At 36.6% G+C, this 12,598-nt stretch overlaps 1 protein-coding gene across 6 annotated transcripts; it reads left to right on the top strand.

The window, feature by feature from the left end:
• Nucleotides 1-10: 10 nt before the first annotated feature.
• On the top strand, nt 11-12,376 carry MFSD8 (major facilitator superfamily domain containing 8). 6 transcript variants are annotated; one of them, XM_054202818.1, is made up of 13 exons: nt 109-178; nt 1,045-1,113; nt 1,736-1,821; nt 2,768-2,811; nt 3,985-4,225; nt 4,543-4,656; nt 6,072-6,216; nt 6,854-6,912; nt 7,991-8,099; nt 9,192-9,326; nt 9,710-9,813; nt 9,912-10,171; nt 10,929-12,376. In XM_054202818.1, the coding sequence occupies exons 2-13, from the start codon at nt 1,094-1,096 to the stop codon at nt 11,142-11,144; spliced, it is 1,533 nt and encodes a 510-aa protein (XP_054058793.1). In that variant the 5' UTR covers nt 109-178; nt 1,045-1,093; the 3' UTR covers nt 11,145-12,376. The 6 variants fall into 6 exon arrangements, with proteins under 6 accessions (XP_054058792.1, XP_054058791.1, XP_054058793.1 ...); XM_054202817.1 differs by lacking the exon at nt 1,045-1,113 and having other exon boundaries at nt 11-178; nt 4,594-4,656; XM_054202816.1 differs by lacking the exon at nt 1,045-1,113 and having other exon boundaries at nt 12-178.
• Nucleotides 12,377-12,598: the final 222 nt, after the last annotated feature.

Below are 12,598 nucleotides of genomic sequence, written 5' to 3'. Positions count from 1 at the left end.
TGCGGGCGGACCCGGCCGCCGAGTGCGGAGGGCGGGGCGGGACCGGAGCCGGGGTGGATCCCGGCATGACGGTGCTCGGGAGCGGCTGAGGTATGGCGGCCGCGGTTTCCAGTCCGGAGGTGTCTGCTGAGGGGCAGGAGCCTTTGTTGAGTGGCGGAGAGGCGGAGGAGGAGAGCAGGTAGGGGCTCGGTTCCTTCGCGTCCCCCCACCCCCCCTCCTTTCTGAGGCGATTCCTTACGCTGCGCTGCGCCAACGGCCGTCTCCCGTCCCTCACAGCGCCGGGAGGGGCGGCTGAGGCGACACCCCCACGAGTGTCAAGAGGAACCACCCGTGGGCGACGAGTCCCTTTTCCCCCCTGCGCGTGTGCTTTACCCCGCGAGGGAAGCCCAAGCCTGAGGGAAACCGCCCGCCTGGGGACCCGGACGAGGGGTGACAGACCCGGCCGCCTTCCCCGGACGCGCTGGTGGCCTCCCGGGAGCTGGCGCCGGCTGGGGATGCATCCCTTTGTAAAAAAAAAAAAAAAAAGAAAAAAACAAAAACGGTCGGGAACTTTCTAAAATGCATAAAATTCCATTGTCGTGATGCTGAAGTCTGGTCTTTAGTAGGACTCTTCTTGTGCAAGCAGTACTTGATCACTTGTTTCTTTCCTTCTGTCAGGAAAGCAACAGTGTCTTCAATGTGCAGGGGTGGGCTGCCGCCGTCTTTGCTGAAGTGTTCTGCCTGAAGCATACCGCTTGATTTAACTAAAATCTTGAAAGTAACCAAACATAGCATATGCATAGCATATACAAGAGCCTGACAGGCTTTTTCCTATGCGCGATGGGCAATAAGGTTACAAAGTACATTTAGACGCATCATTTTGTTGAACCAAGACACTTCACTGGTATGAACATTTCTGAAGAAATAAATGTACAAATCATGCTGTGGAATAGTTATATTAGCTTTAAAATTGCACGTATGCCTAAGTCTAGGTATGAGCTATATAAACAATGTTTATAAACTATGTTCAGGCATATATAACCTATGTCTGCCTCTTTTGAACAGAGATTATCTTATTTAGAATACTTCAAAACCAAAAGAGGTGTACCCTGAAATGTTCTCGCTTCTGAAAAAGTACGTGGGTCTCGGAAGGTTCTTATGAATATTAGAAAAATAACTTCCGGCTCACAAAGTTTGTAACTTCTATTTTAAATTTTTTTGCAGCCCTTACAATTTTCAGCAATATATTTTACACACATCTTTTTGCATTGTACAGTTACAATGGGTAAGAATAGACTGGCCATACCTTTCAGTATAATCAGTAGTTATTGAGGTTTGGGTTTTTTTGCTTTAAAGTCACAATCCTGAGAAGATGTCTGGGGTTTTATGGTTTAATATGTACTTCTTAAATCCTTTACGTGATACCTGCCTGCTCCAAAGTGTCTATACAAAGAGATTGCAGAATTTAAGATCTCTCTAAATAAAGATCTCTTTGTGTAACATTTGAATCCAATGGTACGTGACAGCATTTCTATTAGTTTCTTGATTTGCCAATATAGTATTTTTCAGTGAAAAATTAGCTTGCATATAAAATAAATTCTTTGTATTCTTTGCTGTGTGGAAGTCCGTTGTTGCATAACAATTTACACAGTTGTATTGAGAGGTTTGTGAAAAATGTTTTCAGTGTCCTGTGGGAACAACTAGAAGAGAATCTGATAATGATTTCTTTCTCTCTTGACTTTTGGTTCAAAAACAGGGATGTTGTGGAAACACAAGAGCATTATAAGAGCAGGTGGCGATCCATCTGGATTATGTATCTTACTATGTTTCTCAGTAGTGTAGGTGAGTAAACACAGGTGGAGTTCAATGTTATTTACTTAATGAATATATTTTGGTTTGAAAATTGTAGGGTTTTCTAGATTTCAACTCCATAGCTCCTGTAATGCTGCTATTGTTTTATAACCTTAAAAAGATGCATTTTCTGATTCTTCAAAAGAGAAGATATGACTAGCAAATCAAACAGAAAGTTACATTTAATAAGATAAGTTAACTAATACTCTGTTTGAATGACATACTACTTACATCTTTGTTTTATGGCTTTGTAATAGTTGAGGGTAAAAGGTAGTTGCAGAGTAAGGTTATTGCTCAGAACCAAATAAAACAGAGGTCACACTTATATCATCCAAAGTGAAACTTCTAGGGAATGAAAATAGAATTGGTGCTGAGTTCTTAAGGGGTACGATTTTGCATCTGTACTGCAGTTTCATTCCTAGATAACTGCCCCTGGAAACAAGAATTCTGTTGTTTTTTGACTTCTGGTGATTTTCTATGGGCCTAGAAATTATCTTGAAAATCATAGCATACTTAAGTGTTTTTTTTTTTTAATCTGATGAATTGAAATTTATTTGATACATTAATACAAATATGTCAGTATATCAAGAAATTCTTTTTACTCTGTGGACCTTGTTGTCTTTCCATTGGGAGGAAAAATCCCTTGCAGTTTGCTTGGCGCATCAGTATTCTTTTCATGGGAGGGTTTTTTTTTTGTTTAGTGTGTACGCACCTATAAACTGTCCTTTTAAAAATAGTTCCTCCTGTTAGGAGGAATTATCACTCCTCAAAAAAACATATAATGTATTTTTTTTCAGGTGACAGACTGATGCGCAGTTTTACACTGTAATACACTGAGTGGCAGAAGAATGACCTTCTAATAACTGTTTCATTAAAGCAAATTACTGATAAACAAGGCAAATGAAGTAACTTCAGTTATGTTTTTACTATATTGCAGGTTTCTCAATTGTAATTATGTCTGTGTGGCCATATCTCCAAAAGGTTTGTAAATATGGGGGGGGTTTAATTAATAAGAGCAAGAAACTCCTGCTCAGAAAGTACGTAATACAAAACCTGAGATTTTTATTTAGGAAAACAAACAGTAAAGGGAAGTGTGTGGTTTTAAGAGGCTTTTATTTTGACATCCACTTGGACAGCTTTCATTATTTCCTGTATAACCTGTCAGTGGATTTCCTGACTAGATAAAGGTACATCATGACACAGAAATATTTGATTTTACAATATAATTTCACTGTTTTCTTGAACAGTGAATCAGTAGAAATTTTTTTATCTGAATGAATTTGTAGTGTTAAAATGTAATACACAAGGCTTGTCTGCATTTTGGAGAAAAAAAAAAAGGAACCTGAAGGTAGAAGTTATTCTGTAAATGTCACATTGTTGCATGTAGGTCATCTTGATATTTTTAACAGGAAATTGACTGTGTTACTGGATAGTGTTTTGAATTTGTTTGGGTTTTTTCCCCTCTTTGTTGCATTCTTGCTAGAAGTGGCATAAAATGTGTCTAAAACTTTAAGTTAATCTGTGCTAGGGTTTTACTGCTCCTGGAATTGTAGAAGGCAGTTTCAAATGCAACTGTGGAAGAACATGTCCTGGGCAGGGTCCTGGAGGTATTGTTAAAATTGAGGCTGGTGCTGAATTCTTGGAGAAGAAAAGAAAATGTGTCATTAGCCTTGTAAATCAGGACAGACTCAGGCATGTGCAGAGATGACTTAGGTGACTCCTTGCTCCTGGTATGTAAACTGTATACAAGTTATGTTTATAACCTATAACATCAGCAGTGCTGTATGAAAACTATTCGAGTTTGCTGCAAGCAAGCCATTTCCAGTCTCAGAAGCAAAGCACTTTTTATTGGTTTGGTGCATTGCTGGAGAGAGTTAGCCAAGGTTTATTGCCCCATACAAAGTATTGTGTGAAAACAACTGCTTCTGAGACCCAGAGTGGTGTATTTATATTAAACACCACATAATGCCATGCAGATACACTAACTTGTTTAGCGATAGCTTAGGTTTGACACTGCATTGTATAGTGCCATATACCCTCGGAATTACAGTGCAGAGTCTTAGGTATTTCAGAAACTGATTCTAAAATGGTTTTGTTGGTATTATAAAATACTATAATACTTTACTCATAGAACTGATTAATTTGTTTCTGCAGATTGATCCGACAGCAGATGCGAGTTTCTTGGGCTGGATTATAGCTTCATATAGCATTGGCCAAATGGTTGCCTCTCCCCTGTTTGGCTTGTGGTCCAATTACAGGCCAAGGAGAGAACCTCTCGTTGTTTCAACTACTATTTCAGTAGCTGCTAATTGTCTTTATGCCTACGTCCATTTACCTCATTCACACAACAAATACTACATGCTGACTGCACGTGCTCTTGTAGGATTTGGAGCAGGTAACCACAGCAGAATTTACATTTCTGGAAATTATTAAATTCTATGTCTTGTGTAAGATAGTTAACATGATATTTTAGTACCAGATTTACCATTATGTGAATGATAACTTTTTACTTAACAAAGCAGAGTCGGCCAATACTAGTTTATAATAAAATTGTGTAATTGTGCAGTTGTGTATAAATACTAGAGCAAGTACTGAGTTTTATTTTCCTGCAAAATAAGAAAGAACCCCCCCTAAAATAAATGGCACTGGACAATTTAAGAATGTAACTTGGTCTTTACATGAACACTTTCTTGGTTTTGTTTTTTTTTTAAGGAAACGTGGCTGTAGTTCGATCGTATATTGCAGGTGCCACTTCTCTTACAGAAAGAACAAGTGCCATGGCCAATACCAGTGCCTGCCAAGCAGTTGGCTTCATATTAGGACCGGGTAAAGCATATCTTCTTTTCTCACTTCTGTAATGGTTTTTAGGATGAAATTGGGCACTGGAAGTAGGAATCCTCAGCAACTGTATGTTGGGAATTTTAAGGCATAGCCATTGTCAGTGGTATCAAAATTGAATAAATGGGATCCACTTGTATATGCTTGTGTATGCCATTATAAATTAAATGTTCTAGTCGGAAGAAATTCTAATTGTTTGTAGTTAAAAATTAGCTGGTTTGGATTGCTGGCTGCAGGAAAAAAACAAGTTCCAAGATGCTCTCTTGTACCGGTAGCCACTAAATAGTCTATGACCAATTGCGCTTTATTGATGGATAAGGGAATTTAACATTACTGTACTCAGGCAAACATTCCGCCTTTCTGAAATGACTGAAAATTTCAACTTGCCTCACATATTGTAGAAAATCACATCCAACAGATCTTTCTGATCTTGTAGTGATGATCACAAGATCTTCATATTGGCAGAAATTTTAAGATATAGCACAAGTATTCCAGAGAGCTAAGGGAGCAAATAGCTCAACGTGTGTTTGTTAGATCAGGCATAACTGTGGCTCCTGAGATGCTGTATCTGCTTCATGGGAGAAATGCATTAAACTTGCCTTGTGTTGGAAAGAGACACCAGCAATTTTGTTTTAAGCAGCCTCTACTGATTACTTGTCTTCTATAGTTGGAGATTAAGGTTATCCAATTAGTAGAGATGAAGTGCTCTGTGTATGGCAATATAATGAGGTGAACATTTAGGGCTGAGAGTTTTTTCTCTAGTTGATTATTACTAGTGCTGTTGATAGAGCATTAAAGGGCCTACAGCAAAAAAAAAAAAAGTCTGCATTCTTTGTGTGATTTGCATAGAGTATAAATTTAGATAATTCCCTGTCCTAATTTGATAGGCCTCTCAGTCTGTTTCCTGACAGTAGTAAACAAATGACCTGATCTCACAATCTTTTGCTCTGCACCAATTTAAATTTTAATTAAAAAAACCCCCACAACTTCTTTTCTCTCTAGCTTCCCCTTAGCAGGAGGGATAGTCCAGTCCCAGGACCAAGGTTTTCCATGTAGGAAGAAGAGGAAAAAGAGTAAATCAGCTGTCTGCACATGGCCAAGAAAATTAACCATTGGTACACTAAGAATTCAGTTCCAGTTCTTTAAGTGTCGTGATGTTATTTATACAGCGTATTTGTATGTAACAAAGTAGTTTTCTGGCTAGTTGAGATCCCACTGGTATCCATCAGTTCATTTAGAATAGGATTCTCAAAATTTAAAAGGTTTGACAAGTATAATATTTAAATTTCACTTAGCAATTAGGACAACTTTTTGTTTATCTAGTTTTATATGTTTATTCTATATGTGTTCTAATATTTTCTTAATGATTCTCAAGATTTTCTTAAAGCGTTTATGTTTTTAAGTTTTTCAGACATGTTTTACACTTATTGGAGAAGAAGGAATAACATGGAAATTAATTCATCTTCAGCTGAATATGTATACGGCACCAGTTTTATTTGGAGCTCTCTTAGGAGTTATTAATATTGTTCTCATCTTTGCCATATTCAGGTAATCAAGGCGAAAAAGAGAAATGTTCTCTTGTGGGTGTAACAAATTTGTGGGTGTAACAAATAATATGCTGCTCTGAAGGAGGTGTAATAAACCTGAAATCTGGAGCGCTGAAACTATAAGCTGTTATTTATTTTTCAGGGTTTCTGCCTTCCTTGATACATATCTTTTTCATTATGCTCTTAAATTATCTTAGTGATGTTATGGCTAGAATGTAAACCAATGAAAAAACTTAGAACTGTTAGATTATTAGCTTAGCCTTGATATATTTTCAATTTTGATGGTTTCTGACTATGTTTTTTCTCTAAAGAGAAGTACGGTTAGCTTGTCTCTACGGTTCTCTCTGTCTTGTGTCTTTCATTTAAGAGTCTCAAGACTTTTATGCATTATTATCCCATTTGTGGCAGTGATCCGAGAGATGCACACAGATATGTGATATTCCCCCGCAATAATATTTCCTTTCCTGAATATGGTGGTGTTCACTGCAGTCAAATGTAGACTACACAGATGATGTTTAAAGGAGCTGGGAATAATTAAAATATAAGATTATGCCATTTAGAATTATTTTAACAGAAACTTGACTAAATAGTAGATCAAATAAATGTGTGGATTAATGAAAGCAGTTCTAAATTTCTAGAGAGCATCGAGTGGATGACATGGGACGGCAATGCAAAAGTATCAATTCTGAAGGAGAAGGTACCTATGTTTTCTTGAATACTTATTCTGTGATTATAATTTTGAAGTACGACATACAAGCATTTAGAAGTATTCCAAAGTCTGATGTGTTGGGAGCTCAATGTAGAAAATAGGCTACATCTCTTTCTAACTGGTCCGGAAATTGTTTCACGTCCATGTTGTGTCCATATGTGTCCATAGAGCTGTCTGGTAGCAAAGAAAACAAAAATACTGTATGGATCCTTCCAGATTTTCACCCTGGAACTATCTCTTCCCAGAGACAAGATAAAGCAAATATGGACATAAAAAAATCTCCCTTAACTTCTACTCTGCAGTCATACTTCTTTTTTGTTCTGTATCATGCTTAGTAATATTGTTATTGCGTATCAGCTTTCACATACAGCATCTTATTAAAAGGTGTATGTTGTATAAGTAAATTTGGTTGGTGAGACTACAGTACAGTAATTGCCACATACAATGCAACAGCTTATGTCCAATATATACCCATTTTCTATGCAGATCAAATTTTTAAAGTATGTGAGTATCCCTTTCAGTTGAAGAATAAAAAGTATATGCAAGGTCATCGTAAATCTCTTTTAAAATCTATGGAAGTCACTGGTTTCAGTATTGTATTAATTTTCTGTTATAAAAGGGAGCCGTATGTGCTCACCACACATGGGTGTTTTGTGTATGAAAACGCTGTGCCCGGGTTAGAGGAAGAGTATTCTATTGTGTACTTTTGACCTTGCAAGAGGAACAGAAAGTGTTTTGGTTTCTTTTGTTAGGATATTTAACAAAGTTTGCTTATTTTGCTGTCACTCAGGACTTGTCAGTCTCAATATTACAGTGGGACAACAGATGGTATAACGAATTTGGAAATAATTTTCCCTCATTGTCAGAGGAATTGAAGTTTCAACAACTTCATTTTGATTTAAAAAGATTATTCTTAGATTGTCAAAATATAACTGCCCAGCCACCCACCAGCCTGCCTGTTAAATACTTAACAGAGTCAGGAAATCATTACTGCTTGTAATTTCTAAAAAAGTGGTGTAAAAAAAGCTCAGTTTGCAGTTTGGGTTATTCTTTTGTTTTGTTGCAGAAAGTGGTGGTCTGGATCAGGACGCAGAAGGAAACGTTGACCATGTTGCTGTGGTAGCAATCAATTTTCTTTTCTTTGTCATCTTATTTGTGTTTGCTGTCTTTGAAACGTAAGTTTGTCTATTTTCTCTCAAAATGCTTAGACATGTAATGTAGTTAGACTCGGTGTGCAGGTAAAGGCTTTTCTGATGCACTTGTTTTTTTAACCGTACTCTTCATAAATGGAAGTCCAAGATCATATGCAATGAAATTGATGTATACTGATAGAGATTAATGAATTTAAGGTCGGTAATAGCTAAACATATGCAGCGTATAGTTAGTGGTATATGAAACACTAATATAAAAGCTTTTGAATGGATGCAAACCCATACCCTCAACTTTTTCAGTGTTAAAAAAAAAAGAATAGGCTAACTTCAGGGCTACCTAAAATCTTCAGAGAAAACTACGTCTTCAGTTGAGTACCTTGTTCTATACTTTTAATTTTAATCCTGTGTAATTTCTTACTGTGATTCTGATTAGCTCCAAAAGCTCCAGTGATGCTCTTCTTTCAGTAATGATTAAAACAGTTGTTTGATATAGTTGGTGCAATTGTATTCTTAAATACACTATTTTACATGACTGTTTCTTTTACATAAAGAGTTACTCAGTCACAAATTTTCTGTGTGCAAGAAAATCAGTAAAACGTAACAATGTTACCTCAGACTGAACTATACTTCACTTTTTCAATTTATAAAATACTTTGAGGATATAAGATTTATTTTGTAAGTTTTTTGAGCTCTAACGTAGCTAAAATTTATTTTAACAATATGTTTCTCTCTTAATTGCATTATTTTTAGAAAACTGAGTTCCTAGAGACTGGTTGGTTGCTAAAACTGAAACAGTATTAAATGTTTATATTACACTCACAGGGCCTGATTTTTTTTCTATTACTCTTGCTTTGCTTTAACTCCATCATATTTTCATTAACTATTGGAAATAGATTAATGATGTTTCAGAGCATGGCTGGTGTAATATAGTTGTGAATTTTGTCTAGTGGATTTAGTTTTAATAAATGATGTATGATAGGATTAGTTTATAACTACCCTGTCAGGACGAAAGGCTTCTCTACAACTATGTTTGATGTTTGGGACAAGATATGTATGGAAACGACTGTATAGAAGAAGCATTTTTTTAACTGATGTAATTTTCTTCTGTCCATTTAGTATAGCTACTCCATTGACGATGGATATGTATTCCTGGACCAGGAAAGAAGCTGTTTTTTATAATGGAATAATCCTTAGCGTGGTTGGCATTGAATCGGTTATTGTGTTCATGGTGGTTAAAATGCTATCTAAAAAGTAAGTTTTCGGACTTTATCAGAATTTTGTTACTCATATTAGCTAAATGGGAAAAGCTTTATGGCAAGGTCAAATCTTCATTACTTAAATCTTTTACTTGTTAATAAGCATGTGTTTACTATGACAATGAAGTACTTAAAATTTGACACAGGCATGATGCTGTGGTGGTTCCTTATTCTGTTAAAATACCCCCCTTCCTAGTCTGTCTTTTACCTTTGAATCACAAGAAAAACAGGTTTTCAGTTACTGTGATTTTGCAATTTTTGTTGTAGGTCTTTTGGTCAGGCATCTTTTCCACAAACTAATGGGCTATGTCATTAGCACCTTCATAAATTTTACTTTAATTAAATTATATATGTAATTGTAATGTCATTGTTTGATAGGACTGGTGAGCGTGCCATACTCCATGGAGGCTTACTGATTGTCTTGGTTGGATTCTTTATCTTACTGCCTTGGGGGAAAAAGCTACCAAATATCCAGTGGCAAGGTATAATGGAAGTCATACTAAAATATCATTATAATGTTTTATTGAAAGCTTTTTATTGTATTTTTTTTCTTAACAGCATATATAACTTGTTTTTACAGAAATAAAGAATAACTCCATTCCCAGAACAACTTCCACTGAAATGTTAATGCCTTTCTGGAGTTTGGAAGCCCTGCAGCTTCCGTCCAACCACACAGTGGAACCCGTAGGCTGCCCCATCACACAGTCCTGGTGCCTGAATACTCCCATGATCTACCTGGCCCAGTATATCAGCTCCGACATACTAATAGGATTGGGCTATCCAGTTTGCAATGTCATGTCCTACACTTTATACTCAAAAATTCTAGGACCAAAGCCTCAGGTGAGCATGATGCCTAAATGGTTGATTTCATTTGCTCTCCAGGACTTGTACCCTCTTTATTAGAATGAGGGACCTAGCTAAAATTCCTTTTGTCATCATCCAAATAATAGTATGTTTCAACTGGGGCAGAAGTTTCCAGGAACTCTAACCTTTTTTAAAACGCAAGGCAAATCCCTAGAGGAATTAGAAAGCAAGGCTTGTACTACAATTTATGGCAAATTTTACAGCATGAAAATTTCTGAACAACTAAGCCCAAAGCTTGTGACTTTCACAACTGTTCTGGAAGAGTCATTTTTGTGACAACCAATTATATATTTGCAATATCAGTATGGAATCATGTTCCTCTTACTAAATATGTTATATAAAGACTCCAAATGTGATGTGTACCTCCAGTTATGGACATTTTACAGTGGTGAAACACATAGCAAGCTGATATTACCACTTAACAAAAGATTTTCTTCCTTTTTCAACGCTTCTCTCATTTTTTCCGTGTTATATTTTGCTGTAAAAGACTAAGTGCTTTGGGCCAGAATGCCTTTTCATTAGAAAGCTATGGAGTATGTAGCTCAGTGGAGCGTTCAAATTAGTGCTTAGAGAAGCTGAGCAGTACTCTTGGAAACAAAGTACTCAGTACCTCAATGAGTTAAGAAAGATAAGCAATCGCTTAAACACTTCCGAATTTTCTAATTAGGATAATTGATGGGAATGATTGGCTAGCCAAATAATTCCTGTATCACTAACTTTTGATCTTCTGTAGGGTGTCTACATGGGATGGTTAACCGCCTCTGGAAGTGGAGCACGAATACTTGGGCCTGTTTTTGTGAGCCAAATATACACTCACCTGGGACCACGCTGGGCATTTAGCTTAATCTGTGGAGTAGTTGTAGTCTCTCTCTTACTCTTGGAGATAGTATATAACAGACTAATTGCATTTTCTGTCAGATATGGAAGGATGCAAGAAGAGAATTGTTAAATATGTATTTTAAAAAAAAAAAGTAAAACCAACCAGAAAGAAGACTTTAGTTTATTACTACTTTTTAATGAGGAGTACCTAACCACTGACATTATTGGCTGTATACTAAAAGCTCTAGACCTGTACTTACACATTGACAGAACACATAACTTGATCATATCTTAGTATACAGTTACACCTGCTGCAACAGAGCTTTTGTATTCTGCCTTTCTGGCAGTGGAGGAAGGGATGTGAACAAGTTACATCAATACAGTGGCACGTTCGAAGTGTGTACAGTTTAAATGATGCGCCTGTGTACTAAATGCAGCTGTGAAGGTCACAGGTTATGTGCATCCTTTCCAGAAAGAAGTAAAAGAAATATTTATCTTGATTCTGTGAATCAGGATTAGTAACTCTTTTGTAACTACAAGATTAGTTGATCTGCATGCACTTTGTATGGAAACATCACTACCTAAGTGAATGTTCGGATATTCAGTTTGCTAGCTCGTAAGCACTGGTTAATACAACATGTCTCACTTTGGAAACTGTTACGTATCGGTACATCTTCTCCAGGATTTCAACTGAAATGTGACAGAGGAAGGTAGGTGCCTATGTCACAAACAGTTTGTGTGGAATTTGGGTATTTAAGTCAGTTAAGAGCCATTGAAAATCACAGCCGCAGTGGCTGTTACTTGAACTACAGTGAATGGTACGTGCAATTTTTCTTCTACCGTTTTGCTGAATGCCTTTTTGTAGCAAGAAAGATAACCTGCACAGTGTTGAGTTACAAGCTTTTCTTAACTTTACTACAAGAAGGAAATACTAGGCATGATAGTTTACACTCTTGTCATTTGTGAGAACGCTGAGCAACCAGTGTTAATGTTAATTAAGTAAAAAGGAAAAAACCGGCTCCTTGGGTGTCGACTATTATTTGTAGACTTATTTTTTCCAATATGGTACGAGAACCAGGAATTTACAATGTTTGAAACATTCAGGGTTTATTTTAAAAGAGTGAAATAATTTTCCTTCATAATGGGGCCTAAGCTCATCTGTACGGGTTTGTTTTATCTGTTTCAATACTACTGGAGAAAAAAAAAATGGAATAACTCCAGTATGAGAGTTGGAGCTGCTACTTAATGTGTCTAATATTTGATGCTTACTGAATTTATTAAATGTTATTAAGTATTCCTATGTAATCAATTGTTCAAACACTAAAAGACTACTGAATTAAAAGATTATTTTTTCAATACCGATTGAAGGGTATATAGAAGTTTTATTCTCTCTCGGGCTTTCCTGTGGTGGAATCACAAAATGTTATAAGAAAGGACTTCACTTCTATAAACATTTCTTTTATATGCTAATTCATAATAAATAGTAACAGAAACACTGTGTTTTAGTGGTGAAAACAGGCTCCAAGGTGAAATGCTTAGAGTTACAGCAACCAAGAGTTACTTTGGTCATGAGCAATTGGTGTT

This window comes from Rissa tridactyla, chromosome 5, assembly GCF_028500815.1.
Source record: "Rissa tridactyla isolate bRisTri1 chromosome 5, bRisTri1.patW.cur.20221130, whole genome shotgun sequence".
NCBI classification, from domain to species: domain Eukaryota; kingdom Metazoa; phylum Chordata; class Aves; order Charadriiformes; family Laridae; genus Rissa; species Rissa tridactyla.
Note: the sequence above shows the minus strand (reverse complement) of the source record. Positions and strands in the feature narration are given on the sequence as shown.